The following is a 13,493-nucleotide window of genomic DNA, read 5'->3' on the forward strand; positions in this document are numbered from 1 at the left end:
GCACTGGCCCTGGAGTCAGGAGGACCTGAGTTCAAATGCGGCCTCAGACACTTAACACAAAAAAACTAGCCATGTGACCTTGAGCAAGTCACTTAACCCCAATTGCCCCTCTAAAAAGCAAAAAACAAAAACAAATAAACAAAAAAAAAGATAAGGCGATTGAGACTTAAGAGATTTGCCAGCATAACATAGCTAGTACATGCCCAATAAGGCAAGAAATCCATGGGAAGAAAACAATGGCCCTCATTCTGGTGTCATAAGGTCCAAAATGACAGGAAATTGCTCACAGAACCAGATTAGGAAAATGAAATGGAAGGTAGAGTTGCTTCAACTCTTCACAATTTGCTTCATGAGAAGAAATATCCTCTAACTTCCTGGTTTTCCAAAGCCATTCTCTCCTCATCCATATTCTGCTGAAGCCATTCTGAACTGTCTTGTCTAACACCTTTATTTTGCACATGAAAGAAGAGAGGTTCAGAAAGGGAAACCATTTAAGATGTGTAGTTTCTTAGTGTCAAAGCTAAGATCAGTTCCTACTTCTTCTACCTTTCCTAATCCTCCAAACGGCTTCTTTCCCCCTAATTTATGTGTATTCACATTGTATATAGCTGGTATTTAATTAGGTGGCCATACAATCATAGATGTCTAATTGCACAGCACCTTAGAGATTAATCAATGACTAAGCATTTATAAGGCGCCTACTATTTGGTGCCAGGCATTATGATAATTCTGAGAAATAAACTTTATTCTTACTGAGTTTTCATTCTAATGGATAAAACAACAAGTATATAAAGAATAAATTAAAAATGAACAAATACAAAGAAACTAAAATAGCTGATACTTAGGTACAGTGGACTTGGAGTTAGAAAGGCCTGAGTTCACATCTGGGCCAAGGGCTCTCACTAAGCTGTGTGGGCAAGTCACTTAACTGCTTTCTGCCTCAGTTTCCTCATTTGTAAAATGGGGATAATAATAGCCCCTAGTTCACAGTGTCATTATTAGGATAAAGTGGCATAACATATGTAAAGCAGCTAGTAAACCTTAAAACACTGTATAAATGGTAGATATATAAGGAAGTTGGGCAGCTAGGTGTTGCATTGGATATAATAATGCCTGACCTGGAATCCAATTCTGGCCTCAGACCCTTACGAGTTGTGTGACCCTGGGCAAGTCACTTACCCCTGTTTGCCTCAGTTTCCCCATCTATAAAATGATCTGGAGAAGGAAATGGTAAACCACTCCAGTATCTTTGTCAAGAAAACCACAAATAGGATCAGGAAGAGTCAAACATGACTGAAAATGACTGAACAGCAGCATTTAAGAAGTTAGGGAGGGTGCCCTAGCTGTTGAATCCTCAACCAGGAAAGGCTTAAATTCAGAACTTGATGCTCAAGCTACATCTTTAAGAGAAAGATTCTTTTGGGTGAAGGTAAGAAGAGAATGCATCCTAGGATGGAGGAGAGGTTAGTACAAAGACCTAGAGACAGGAGATTTGGAGTGTTCTGTGTGAGGAACCCATGTTGTGATGAGAATAAGAGCAAGACCCAGACCTGGGTTTTAGATAAATGTAGATGAGGATTTATTAATCAAGCACGTGACTACCTGGAGTATACACTCAAATCAGGCAGCCCAGAATTGGGGTACAGACAATGTTTAAAAAGGCAAAAAGCACACTTGGGGAGGGGAGCTAGCATAAGCAATGACATACAAAAGCCAAGAACAGCCATTGGTTGGATCTATAGCTCAGGGCTAATTTGGGAAATGTGGCTCAAGGATACAAGGCCAGTACCCTCCATGTGATGGGGTCCCACCCAGAACAGGGTGGAGGGTACAGGGGGAGTGGAATTTCCCATAACAGGCTGGGGTCAAGGAACAGGCCAGGGTCATGTTCTGGGTGAAGGGTGTGGGGGACCCTGATTGGTCAGTGTTCTGGGTGGAGGACCTTGCTGGGTCAGCATCCCAGAACAGGGTAGTCTCTTGCATGGGATAGACTTGCCCCATGATCTCTATGCACATGTGCACCATAATCCTTATACAAAATGCTGCTTCCAGGCTTACTGATTTAGGGAAGTACTAACTTAAGGGAAAGATAAGGGAGCAGGGAACTATGCCTTGGGTGATATACCTTTAAGCTGTTACAAATATAAAGGGGCTTAACGGTGGCTTAATGGTGGGCTCCAAATCAGGTGGCATGTGATTTGGGTTACCTTAGAACACCCAGAGGAGGTCAGTTTACTGGGCTGCAGAGTGGGAGGTAGGGTAGGAGTAATGTTCAGTGAACATTATTGAAAAATAGCTGGAGGCCAGATTGTGTGAGGTTTTAAAATCTGAACAGAGAAGTTTTTGTTTTATCCTATGGGTAATAATCACTGCAATTGATAGAGTAGGTTAGTCACGTGGTCAACTCTGCACTAAGGAAAATGACCTTCTCAAAAAGGTGTGTTGGGTATAGAGATGTGGGTGGGCAGGAACACTTAGAAACTTGAGGGAGGGAGGTGAATTAGGCTATTGGAAGAATTGAAGCAGGCAGTAATGAGAGTCTGAACTAAGGTGGTGGCTTTGTGGAGAGAAGGGCTTGGGTGTGAGAGGTATTGTAAAGAGAGATTTGGTAAGTGATTGGATGTATGAAATAAGGGAAAATGAGGAATCCAGGTAATCCAGAGGTTGCAAACCGCGGAGACAACCCCCTCCCCTCCATTTTACAGATGAGTGAACTAAGGCCAAAAGAGGTTAAGTGAGTTATTCAAGGTTGCCCAGATAGTAAGTGACAGAGCTAGGATCCAAACTAAGATTCCAGAAGTCCATCTTAGTTTCCATTGCACCAAATTAACAATGGAAGGGGCCCTAGAGGTCATCTACTCCAATATTGTCATTTTACAGATAAGGAAACTGAGGCCCAGTATGGGTAAGTGATTTGCCTAAGGTCACAAAGGCAGAAAATGGCTCAAATTCAGATCCTGTGGCAACAAGTTCAGTGGTCTTACTACTGTATGGTACTGCCTCCTAATAGAATGTAAGATGTTTGAGGGTAGAAATGCTTTCATTTTTGTCTTTGTATTCCCAGAGCCTAGCACAGTGCCCAGTCAATTGTTGCTCAGTCATGTTCAGCTCTTCCTGACCCTGTGGTCCATACTGTCCATGAGATTTTCTTGGTAAAGATGCTGGAGTGGTTTGTCATCTCCTTCTCCAGTGGATAAAGACAGTGGTTAAGTGACTTGCCCAGGATTACACAACTAGTGTCTGAGGCTGTATTTGAATGTAAGTCTTTCTTTCTCCAGGCTCAGGGCTCTATCCACTGACCCACCTAGCTGTTTATTGCCTGCTTAATAGCTGATGTTTAATAAATGCTTGATTGAATTGAATTTGAATTGAATCCAACTCCCAGGACAGTGCTTCTCTCTCAGCCCCCAGCCATATTACCATTAGGGCCCGATTGGATAAGAACCTTTAAGCACTCAGAGGAGGCCTTAGTAATAGCCAAGAGGTATAGGCTCAATTCATCAGCCTGCTCAAATCGAAATTTCTGTGAAACCATCTATGAAACAATTTATTTGGGAGAATTGAGAAGAAAACAGCTTTCCACATTACATTACTCCTTAACTTCTTGTTTTCTATAACCTAAATACAATTCAAAATCAGCCCTATTTAAGTTATAACTGGTGCAGCATCGTTCCCTCCTCCTGGTAGTCAGGAGAAAGCAGGCCTGACTTCATTAGCCTGGAGAAGAACCATTAGAAAAGTGTTCCTACCCCAGGGCTCGGGCTCGGTGTGAATAATTTGTGTGCCGGCTTTGGATGTCTTCTCAAATAGCATTGTTAATTCACCTTTTCTTTGTGTGAGGGAGCTTTGGATGGCAGTGTTCTTTTATTCATGATTTCCCTGGGTAAGGTAACCATTAAGAGCTCACAAATTATTTGCAACAAGTCTTTGTCTTCCCATTCCACTGTTTAAGGCAAGAATGGGACATCTTTCCAAAAGCCTGTGGGACGTGCCTCTGTGATGATTTCGAAGACCTTGTTTTCTAGAAGTATACCTGACTATGGCTAATTATTGCATGAAGGAATGCATGGGAGGAAATCTCCCTCCGCCAGCCACAAAATCAGTGCTTTGGAGAGTGTCTTGGGAGGTTGCAAGTGATGCTATAGGGAACTTGTTTTTGACTTCCTAGGAGAGCCAGGCTTCTTTAGCATCTGAAAGGTTGGCCAAGTACAGAGCCTTTACTATATAGCAGTCATTGTAGGCAGATAGAACATCTCTAGATCAAGTCTCCCAAAATGGCATTCGTCCATGGTCCTCCTGCTACCATGGAAGGGGTCAGCCCCAAATATGGAGAGAACTTTTGGGAATGGACAGTTAAATTATGAGTGGCAGGAGAATAATGGTTTTAAAAGTTATCCTCCAGAGGTTCGTGGAAAATCAGTATACTGTTTTGCAAATGAGGAAATTGTGCCCAAAGTCACATAGCTTTTCAGTGACAGAAGGGAGCCTGGAACCCAGATCACCAGAGTTCCATGTATTTTTCTACCTCAGTAGGCTTCCTTCTTGAAATAGTCTTACTTGATGCTTCCAGCAGAATCCCTTCTCAGAGAATGTCTCAGAGGTTCACTTGGAATCACTCTAGAGTAGAAGCTAACCTGGCTCCATAGAAGGGGTCCTCTATAGTCCAGTCAAGAGACCAAGCTTTTTTATTTTTTTACATGTACAATCACATAAATATTTCTATATTAGTCATTTTGTACAAGAAGGATCAAATAAAAGAAAAAGAATGAAAGAAAGTGAAAAATAGTATCCCTCAGCCTGTATTCAAACATCAGTTCTTTCTCTGGATGTAAAGAGTATTTTTCATCATGAGTCCTTTGGGATTGTCTTGGATCACTGTATTGCTGAGAATAGCTAAATCATTCACAGTTCTTCATTGAACAATACTGTTGTTACTATGTACAACATTCTCCTGGTTCTGCTCACTTCACTTTACATCAGTTGATGTAAGTCCAGGTTTTTCTAAAATCACCCTGCATATCATTTCTTATAGCACAATAACATTCCATCACAATTATAGACCACAGCTTGTTTAACCATTCCCCAATTGATGGTCATCCCTTCAATTTCCAATTCTTATCCACTGCAAAATGAACTGCTGTAAATGTTTTTAGAACAAGCATTTATTTATTAAGCGCTTCCTGTGTGCCAGACACTGTACTAAACCTGGGGAATACGAAGAAAGGCAAAAACGTGGTCCCTTCTCAAGGAGGTCAGTGGAGGAGCCTAATGAAGAAGACAACATGGAAGAAAAGGGAAGACAGAAATCATGGAGATCAAAGTTCTTATTTTAGGGGGTAAGAATAGAGATGGATGGATATCTGTACCAGGATAGTTGCAGGAGGTAAATCTACAGATTGTTGTTCAATTGTGTCTGACTCTTTGTGACCCCGTGGATCACCCTAGGGATAGTCATAAGAACGGAACAAAGGGACAAGATAGCCAAGTGAACATTGTGTGAGCTTGGGCTAGGAGAAAGCTCTCTTTAAAGGCATTTCTGAGTATTTTCTTTTAAACAAAAGTGCCACATTTATCTGTTCTTTGTAGTTTCGGAGTTCCTTGGCTCCCCTCTTGCTTCTTGAGATGTTGTGTGGATTGGTTTGTGGAATACAGTAGGTTTCAGGGGCATGTATCTTGATCTTCCTGAATTTTTTATTAAAACAAAAACAAAAACATGGCTTCTGCTGTAGAGTCCAGCTCTTGCCCATTTTTCTCCTGGGGTGGTAGTATTTAGAAACAACAAACTCAATAAGCCATATTTTGTGAAGTCAGTGGGCTTTGTATTTTTGGAAAATTTGATCTTAAGGTATATGTAGTAAATTCAATTTTAGATATTTTTAAAAATTCCCTTATTCCCCCTCCAAACTCCATCCAACTAGAAATGATCTCTCCCTCATCTGATCTCATAGCATGTTATTTTCCTCTTGTGTACTTATCTTCAAACTGGCATCATATTTATCTGGCTATATGTCTTACCTCCCTTACTAGATTTAAGCTCCATGAGGATAGGGACCATGGCTGATTTATCTCTGTGTCTTCCCTAATACCCATCATAGAGCTTATACATAGTAGATGAGTGAATAAATGCCGGTATATAGGAAGGAAGGGGAAGGAAGGAAGGAAGGAAGGAAGGAAGGAAGGAAGGAAAGAAAGAAAGAAGGAAGGAGGGAAGGGGAGGAGAGAGAGAGAGAGGGAGAGAGAGAGAGAGAGAGAGAGAGAGAGAGAGAGAGAGAGAGAGAGAGAGAGAGAGAGAGAGAGAGAGAGAGAGAAGAAAAAGAAAAAAATATTTATTAGGCAATTACTAGGTACAAATCACTCTACTTTTGGGAATCTAAATCTAAAAGCAAGACAGCCCTTGCCCTCAAGGAGCTCACATTCTAACAGGGGAGGTACTACATATAGGAAGTTTCACCTACAAGTCAGATGGAAAGACCCACGGATCCTTAGGTTGCAGCAGCAAAACAGGTGACTGTGCATCTTCTTTAGTGTTATTTTCATTGATAAAATAATACCCATTTCTGCTGTTTAACCATTTGGCATTGCTTAAGTGTTTGTCAAATGAATGAAATACTCAGAGAATATGCTAAACTGAGTTTATCTCTTTAGTAAATATGAGGAGAAAGACCATTTTTATATATGAGCAGTTCCTGATTTACAAACATCCAATTCATGGATTCTCTTTATAAGCACATGACTGTACAAGGACAATGACCCCAGGTGTGTTAGTCAGGTAACCATATACCTTTCTTCGATGTTGATTATTGAATATGGGGTTTTGCTACATTTCATACTGTTTGTCGTATTGTCTTTTACTGGAGAATAACTACCTCCCAGAGATTTCTAGGAAATGGCCACCAAAGGTCATTAAACTCAGGTTATATTTTTGCATTTATTGGCAAGAATATGACTTTAATGTTCTTAAAGTATTCTCAATGTTGTTAGTACTTTGAATTCTATATATTTTCCATGATATGACATCACCTATTTGGCGATAACTGACATTTTGTTATTATAGTCTGTGCAACAAAAACAATGATAATTTGTTAGCCAAATGTGACTGACAGTTAAGGTTTGCAGAGTGTTTTACTTCTCATTTGAACCTTATGACAAACAGCCCTGTGAGATAGGTAGTATTATCCCCATTGTACAGATGAGGAAAGTGAGGATCTGAGAGATTAAATAGCATTCCTGCTTCCAAGTCCAGGACATTATCCTCTGTGCTACACAGCTTCTCCTGTCTGTGTTTCACAAAATAAATGCGTTATTGAGAAGCTGGCTATAAGAAAAATTTCTAAGAAAGGAATTCTGGTTCACCTTTGATTTCTAAAGTAGAAAATAAGATTTATTCACACTAGAAACATATATACTATATATGTACATGCATGCACATGTGTATACATACACATAAGTAATTTGTGTTGAAAATATTTGAATATTTGACAAGAAAGGTCTTGGTGTAGTAGAAAGAGCATGGATAGAAGTCAAGAGACTGGGATTGGTGTCAGCCCTGACACTTACTAACTCTGTGACCTTAGATAAGTCATTTTACTCAGTTTTCTCCTTAGTAAAAAAGAGGGGGTTGGCCTTAATGGTTTCCAAGTTTCCTTAAAACTCTAAAATACTATGAATCTAAAAAAGTTAAGTGGATGGACAGCCCTTTGATATGCCTGCCTAAAGCAAGGCTGAGGGAGGAGAATCTGATGACCTTTCCTGAAGACAGAACAGTATGAGAAAAGGGAAATATATGGAGTAAATATAATCTGTTGTAGGATATTTTAAACTACTCTCATATTGCCGTCAGAATATTTTCCCTGAAAACTACCATTCCCTTGCAAATTTTCCTGAAGACTTTATTGCAAGCTCTTCTTTTGAGTTGTAGAAATAGCTTTATTTATGTATGATTTTATCTTTACCTGTAAACTTAAATAAAGCATCTTCTTCTACACATGTATTTGCAGCACAATGCAGAAGAGACTAAGAATGACATGTGAAGGGAAAAAAGAATACTATTTTCTTCTTTTTGAAAAAAATGTATGTACTAAGAAGAGGGTAGCTTACCTTTTCTTCCCCTTTCCTTATAATTACCATAGGCCCTAGTCTCCAAGAAAAGAATTGAAAACAAATTTACGTGACAAAATCCTAGAATTCTAGTGTGTAACAGATGGAAGGAATCCTAGGGATTCTCTTAGTAGTCTTGCCTCAAGGACTTGGAATTAATATCAAAGTCAGGATTTGAACCCAGGCCTCTGTGCTCCCACCTCAGGACTCTCCAGTGCCCTATTCTGCACATTAGGTTATATCCTCTGCTTGTCTTTTTAAATAACCTTACACACATGCCTCAGAGAGACAAAATGGGGAGCAGTGAGCCTCAGGCAGTGTCTGGGTTCAATCTAAGGCTTAGATGTTAGGAGTGAGATTCTTAACCCATTGATTTCATTTCTACGGGAGCTGCATTGGGGCAAGGGAGGGAGGGAAGGAGGGATGCAACATTAATGCAGACATCTTTTGGGAACGAGATTGTCTTTGTTATTTTGTGTGACTCTAACTAGGCTGAGAATAAAATTTTGGGACTCACAAATAGAAAAGAAGACAGGACCCCTCCGTTACTGCTCCCCAAATCCTAATACTTTGTCTATTTCAGAATAGATCTTCAAAATGTAGAAAATGCTATGGAAAGAGATGAAAAGGAAGCAAGAGGCAGGGACTGTCTGCCTGGCTTGAAGTCTATCTCCTTTTCCTTTGCCTTTTGCCCTTCCCTTATGCAAACCACTAATCTTCCACAAACTGAATTTTTTCTTGGCTTTTCTGCATTTATTTCAGTGCTTCTGCAGGTGTAGAGGGATTAGCAGGGCAGGTTCTGCAAAGTGTTTGGGTCTGCTCAGAAGAGATGGCTTTTAAAATTTTTAAAAATAAACAAACAACTAATTAACTGGACTTTTCTCTCTCATTTCTCAGATAGCCTCCTATTTACTTTTATGTAAGTATGTGCTATGTCCCTAAGAGAAATGTAAGCTCCTGTTTAGTTTCTTTCTTTTGAATCCCCAGGGCCTAACATGATGACTGGCACACAGTAGGTGCTCAATGAATCTTTATTGAACTGAAGCTTACATCTTTCTAGGTGGCATATCTATCAGGAATCAGGAAGACCTAAGTTCAAGGTCAGCTTCAGATACTGATGAGCTGTGTGACTTTGGGTTAAATTTAGAAGTACTGTATTTATTGGGGCAACTAGGTAGTGCAGTAGTTAAAATACTGGCTCTGGAGTCTGAGAGGATGAGTTCAAATTCAGCCTCAGACGCTTCTTACCCATGTGACCCTGGCCAAGTCACTTAACCCTGATTGTCTGAAAAAAAAAGTAGCATTGTATTTATGTAAAGAAGAAACAAACAAAAAGTCAAATAGGTAGGGAAAGCTGTCCGGATTTTCAATTTTCCAAAGTTGTTTTGTTTGGAGTGAAAATTCAGGACGTTTCCCCTTCCCCTCCTCTACCACTTGCCACCTTAGCCCACCCCCAACGACATGAACATCCATACTATTGTTTGAAAACATTTACTATCTTTCAGCCTAGGCTATGGCCCCTTAAGGAAAGGAGGTAGAGAAATGAAGAGTTTATTCCTGATGCTCTTGCAGAAGCTGCATTATTCAACATGAGAGTGTCTACTGCAGCATAATGTATTCAGCATAATCTCCCAGTTGTATTCAGAATCTGATGAAACAGCATCTCAGGACATAGAAGCATAGTACAAAGTCGGGGTTCTCAGCATCAGGGGGTCCATGATCTGGAGAGGAAAAAATGGCATATTTATTTTCACTGACCTCTGACTGAAATTTGATATTTCTTTCTACTAAATTTCTCTCTCAGCCTCAGTTTCATCATCTGTAGAAAGGGATTAATAATTGCACCTACCTCACAGGGTGGATGGAGAACCAAATGACATAACATATGTCAGCTATTTTGCAAAATCAATTGCTATGGAAATGCTAGCTCTTATTAAGAATTAAATTTTTTTTAAAAGCCATAATTGGGAGAAGGGCTTCTTGCATTCTAGACTGCCCAAAGGGTCCAGGATCGTGACAGCTTTAAGAACTCTTGGATTGGAGGAAGAGCAATATCCCACTAAGTAGTACTATGACCTTAGGAAGACCCTCTGGGCTTCAGTTCCTACATCTGGGAACGAGCGTTAAGCTATATGATTGATAAGGTCCCTTCAGCTCTGGCATTCTGTGACACTCTATGACATCCCAGGACATATGCCTGTTTTCACTGAATTCAGTTCCTCTAGAAGTTGAGGTCCCCAAAACTCAGGTCAGTAAGTTACATAAGGCAAGGGTCATATGACCATGGATTTAGAACCAGAAGGAACTAGAGGTCATCAGGGTAGCGAGGAGCTAGGAACTCATCTTCCTGAATTCAAATCTAGCCTCAAACACTTACTAGCTGCATGACCCTGGAAAAGTCACTTAACCTTGTTTGACTCAGTTTGCTCATCTCTAAAATGAACTGGGGAAGGAAATGACAAACAACCTTAGTATCTTTGCCAATAAAGCCACATATGGGGTCACAAAGAGGCAGACTCACCTGCAATGACTGAACAACAAAAATAGAAGTCATCTAGTCGAGGCCTCTCATTTTATTGATCAAGAAAACTGAGGCCCTGATAGGTGAGATGACTTACTTGCCTAAGATCATTCAGACACTGAGTGGTGAGAAGTGTGTCACAAAGGTACATTTCACTGTATGCAGTCTCCCCACCTTGTTCCCCATCTAATCCTGGAGAAGAGAAATTATATGCACATTCTTCTAGGAAGATAGAGAGCCAATGAAGCAGAGCTGGGGTCAGTAGACAAGCCATTTACCTCATGCAGAGACTCTCCTCCCCAGATGCTTTGGTCCCAAGGTGGCTGCCTGTTCACCTTTTCCCCTCTTGCCTCTAGCTGTCTGGCATAACTGGGTTCTTCTTTTGCTCATCTTCTTCCTCCCTCCCTTTCCCAGTGTCTATCAGCTGGTCGTCAAGGAGGAGAGACTCCAGAAGGCTCGGAGGGCTGCAGACATCATTGAGTGCTTCTCAGTGCCTGTGAGCTACAAAAATGCTTCCAGCCTGGATTCTCTACACTATTTTGCAGCAGAACTGAAGCCTGTCAACCTGCCAGTTACACAGCCATTCACGGTGGGGGACAATAAGACGTACAACGGCTATTGGAATGCTCCTCTCTCACCCTTGAAGAGCTACAGCATCTACTTCCAGGCTCTGAGCAAAGCCAATGGAGTGAGTATGGGAAAGGAGAGACCAGCCTTTCCAGTCTTTTCCATTTTCAAATTCATGAAACTGATTGTTGGTGCCAGGAAGGCCAAGGAGAGAAGGTTTGCTTCCCTCCAGCCTCAGAAGTGTCCCGGGACTTCCAGTGAGAGGGTCAGAAGGCATCTGGGTGGGCCTCGGTCGTGGGGTCAATATTCCCTGGATGACAGAAGTGGGTTTTCAAGTGGCTGCTTTGCAGATGTAAAAAAGCATGAGATTTGAATGGGGGCCATGAGTGAGCTGTCCCTTGTCTTATAACAAGGGGGTCATGAATAGATCAGTGTATCAAGAACCTATCATTTTGCTAGTGTGTTCTTCCACAGATGCAGAACACACCCTGTCTATAGCTTGTAGTTTCAGAAGTGGCCTGAGACTCAGAAAGTCTTACTTACTGATGGTCATACAGCTAGTGAGTATCAGAATATTTGAGTCCAGCTAATTCTGATTACAAGTCCAGTACTCTAATCTTTGCTTATAAGGGATCAATATATGAGGAATTCAGGCAGAAGAAATATCAGATCAATGAAATCAACAATTCAAGGACCCATGATTCTATCACCACTCCTGATGCATATCATAATAAGTATCTATGCCATATTAGATGATCTTTTTTGAATTTTTGTGGCCCTGGGCTCAGGAGTGAGAGAACCTGGGCTCAAGTCTCCCCCCACCCTGCCTCAGCCTTGAACATTACTGTCATGCCATCTATGTAACCTTGGACAAGTCACTTAACTTCTTTCCCTCCCTCAGTATGGGTTGGACTAAATGGCCTCTGAGGTTTCTTCCATCTCTAGGAGGTTCTTAATCAATGCTAGTTGATTGATTAGGTTGTTGTTCAGTTGTTTCCATTGTGTCCAAATTTCCATGACCCCATTTGGAGTTTTCTTGGCAAGGATACTGGAGTATGTTTGCCATTTGCTTCTCCAATTCACATTATGAATACAGAAACTGGGGAAAACAGGGTTAAGTGACTTGCCCAGGGTTGGTATAGATAGTGTCTGAGGCTAGATTTGAATTCAGGTCTTTCTGATTGCACACATAGAGCATTTATTAACCACTTACTATGTGCCAGGCACTGATGAGTCAAGCACTTGGAATACATATAAAAGCAAGAAATATTGCCTAACCTCAAGGAATTTACATGCTAATGGGGGGATACTAGAAATAAAGGGCAACTGAAAGAAGGAGGGAAGTACCACCCAGGAGTTCTATGAAATGGCCTGGGAAGTGACATGGAACATAATAAGACAAGATTACACCGATCAGAACAGAGGGATCCAGGGACAGAGGTGAGATTATTCATGAGGAACAGGTGGAGATCATGGTCCATGTAGAGAAAGCATGGCCTAGAGGAGACAAGGTGGTGATAGCTGATTAACATTTAGTGCCTTGTGGACAAAACAAGGCTGGTCCTGTGATGGCAGATAAATGGTTAGTGTATCACTGGTTCTTTCTAGCAGACCAGTATTTTTATTTACCCTGAAACGCCTTAGTTCAGGAAAGGATGCACTAATACTTAAGTCTCAAACTACAGTCTCATTGTCCTGGATCTCATGGTTATTGTTCATTTAAATAAAACTCTTGCTTGATGGATTCTGCTTACCAGCCAAGTAGCCAGAAAGTATGCTTCCACCCTACTTTCTATCTTGTTAGTGTCCCTCCTTTGGGGAGGGACTGGATTAGATATTCACTCCAGATAGTTTGTGACCATCACAAAGAACAGAGATACTGTCACCTCCCCTGCTCCAATGATTCAGACTGGTTAATGCAGCTTGAGGTTTGCCTTCTTTTGAGGGGTAAGGAAAGTGTTTCTGAAGCTTCATTCCTTACCAAGAACCTGGGAATATAAAATGACTTCTCCCCCAAATGCCTCCCTGCAGAGACCCCAGGATCTTGAGTGACCTTGGGTTGTTCCATATTTCCCAAAAGGTGCTGCAAGTAGAGTTCATGGCGGGATGCAGCAGCCTTGGAGTGCAATCGGACATTGTTTCCGTTCCACTCTTCACAGAATGAGCTCTGCTGAGTCTACTGTTCTCTTCTCTTTTACCATTAGCCACCATTGTTAAATTGAAAAGAACATAATTAACAGTTGGATACAAAACAAGTATGGCAATTAATAGAAAATTGGAACCAGAGATACCTCTTGTTGGGCAATGC

At 41.1% G+C, this 13,493-nt stretch overlaps 1 protein-coding gene across 3 annotated transcripts in view; it reads left to right on the forward strand.

Moving 5' to 3' along the window:
* The window catches only part of PTPRT (protein tyrosine phosphatase receptor type T), a 1,346,273-nt gene that overhangs the window by 1,110,715 nt on the left and 222,065 nt on the right, over positions 1–13,493 (forward strand). For all 3 annotated transcript variants that reach the window (XM_069077714.1, XM_069077712.1, XM_069077713.1), the window contains exon 12: positions 11,033–11,306. In XM_069077714.1, coding sequence (XP_068933815.1) covers positions 11,033–11,306 — 274 coding nt within the window. The remainder of the gene's footprint in view (positions 1–11,032; positions 11,307–13,493) is intronic.

This window comes from Petaurus breviceps, unplaced genomic scaffold (genome assembly GCF_028583685.1).
Source record: "Petaurus breviceps papuanus isolate PSGF00001 unplaced genomic scaffold, PetGlider_PUasm1.0 90994, whole genome shotgun sequence".
NCBI classification, from domain to species: Eukaryota; Metazoa; Chordata; class Mammalia; order Diprotodontia; family Petauridae; genus Petaurus; species Petaurus breviceps.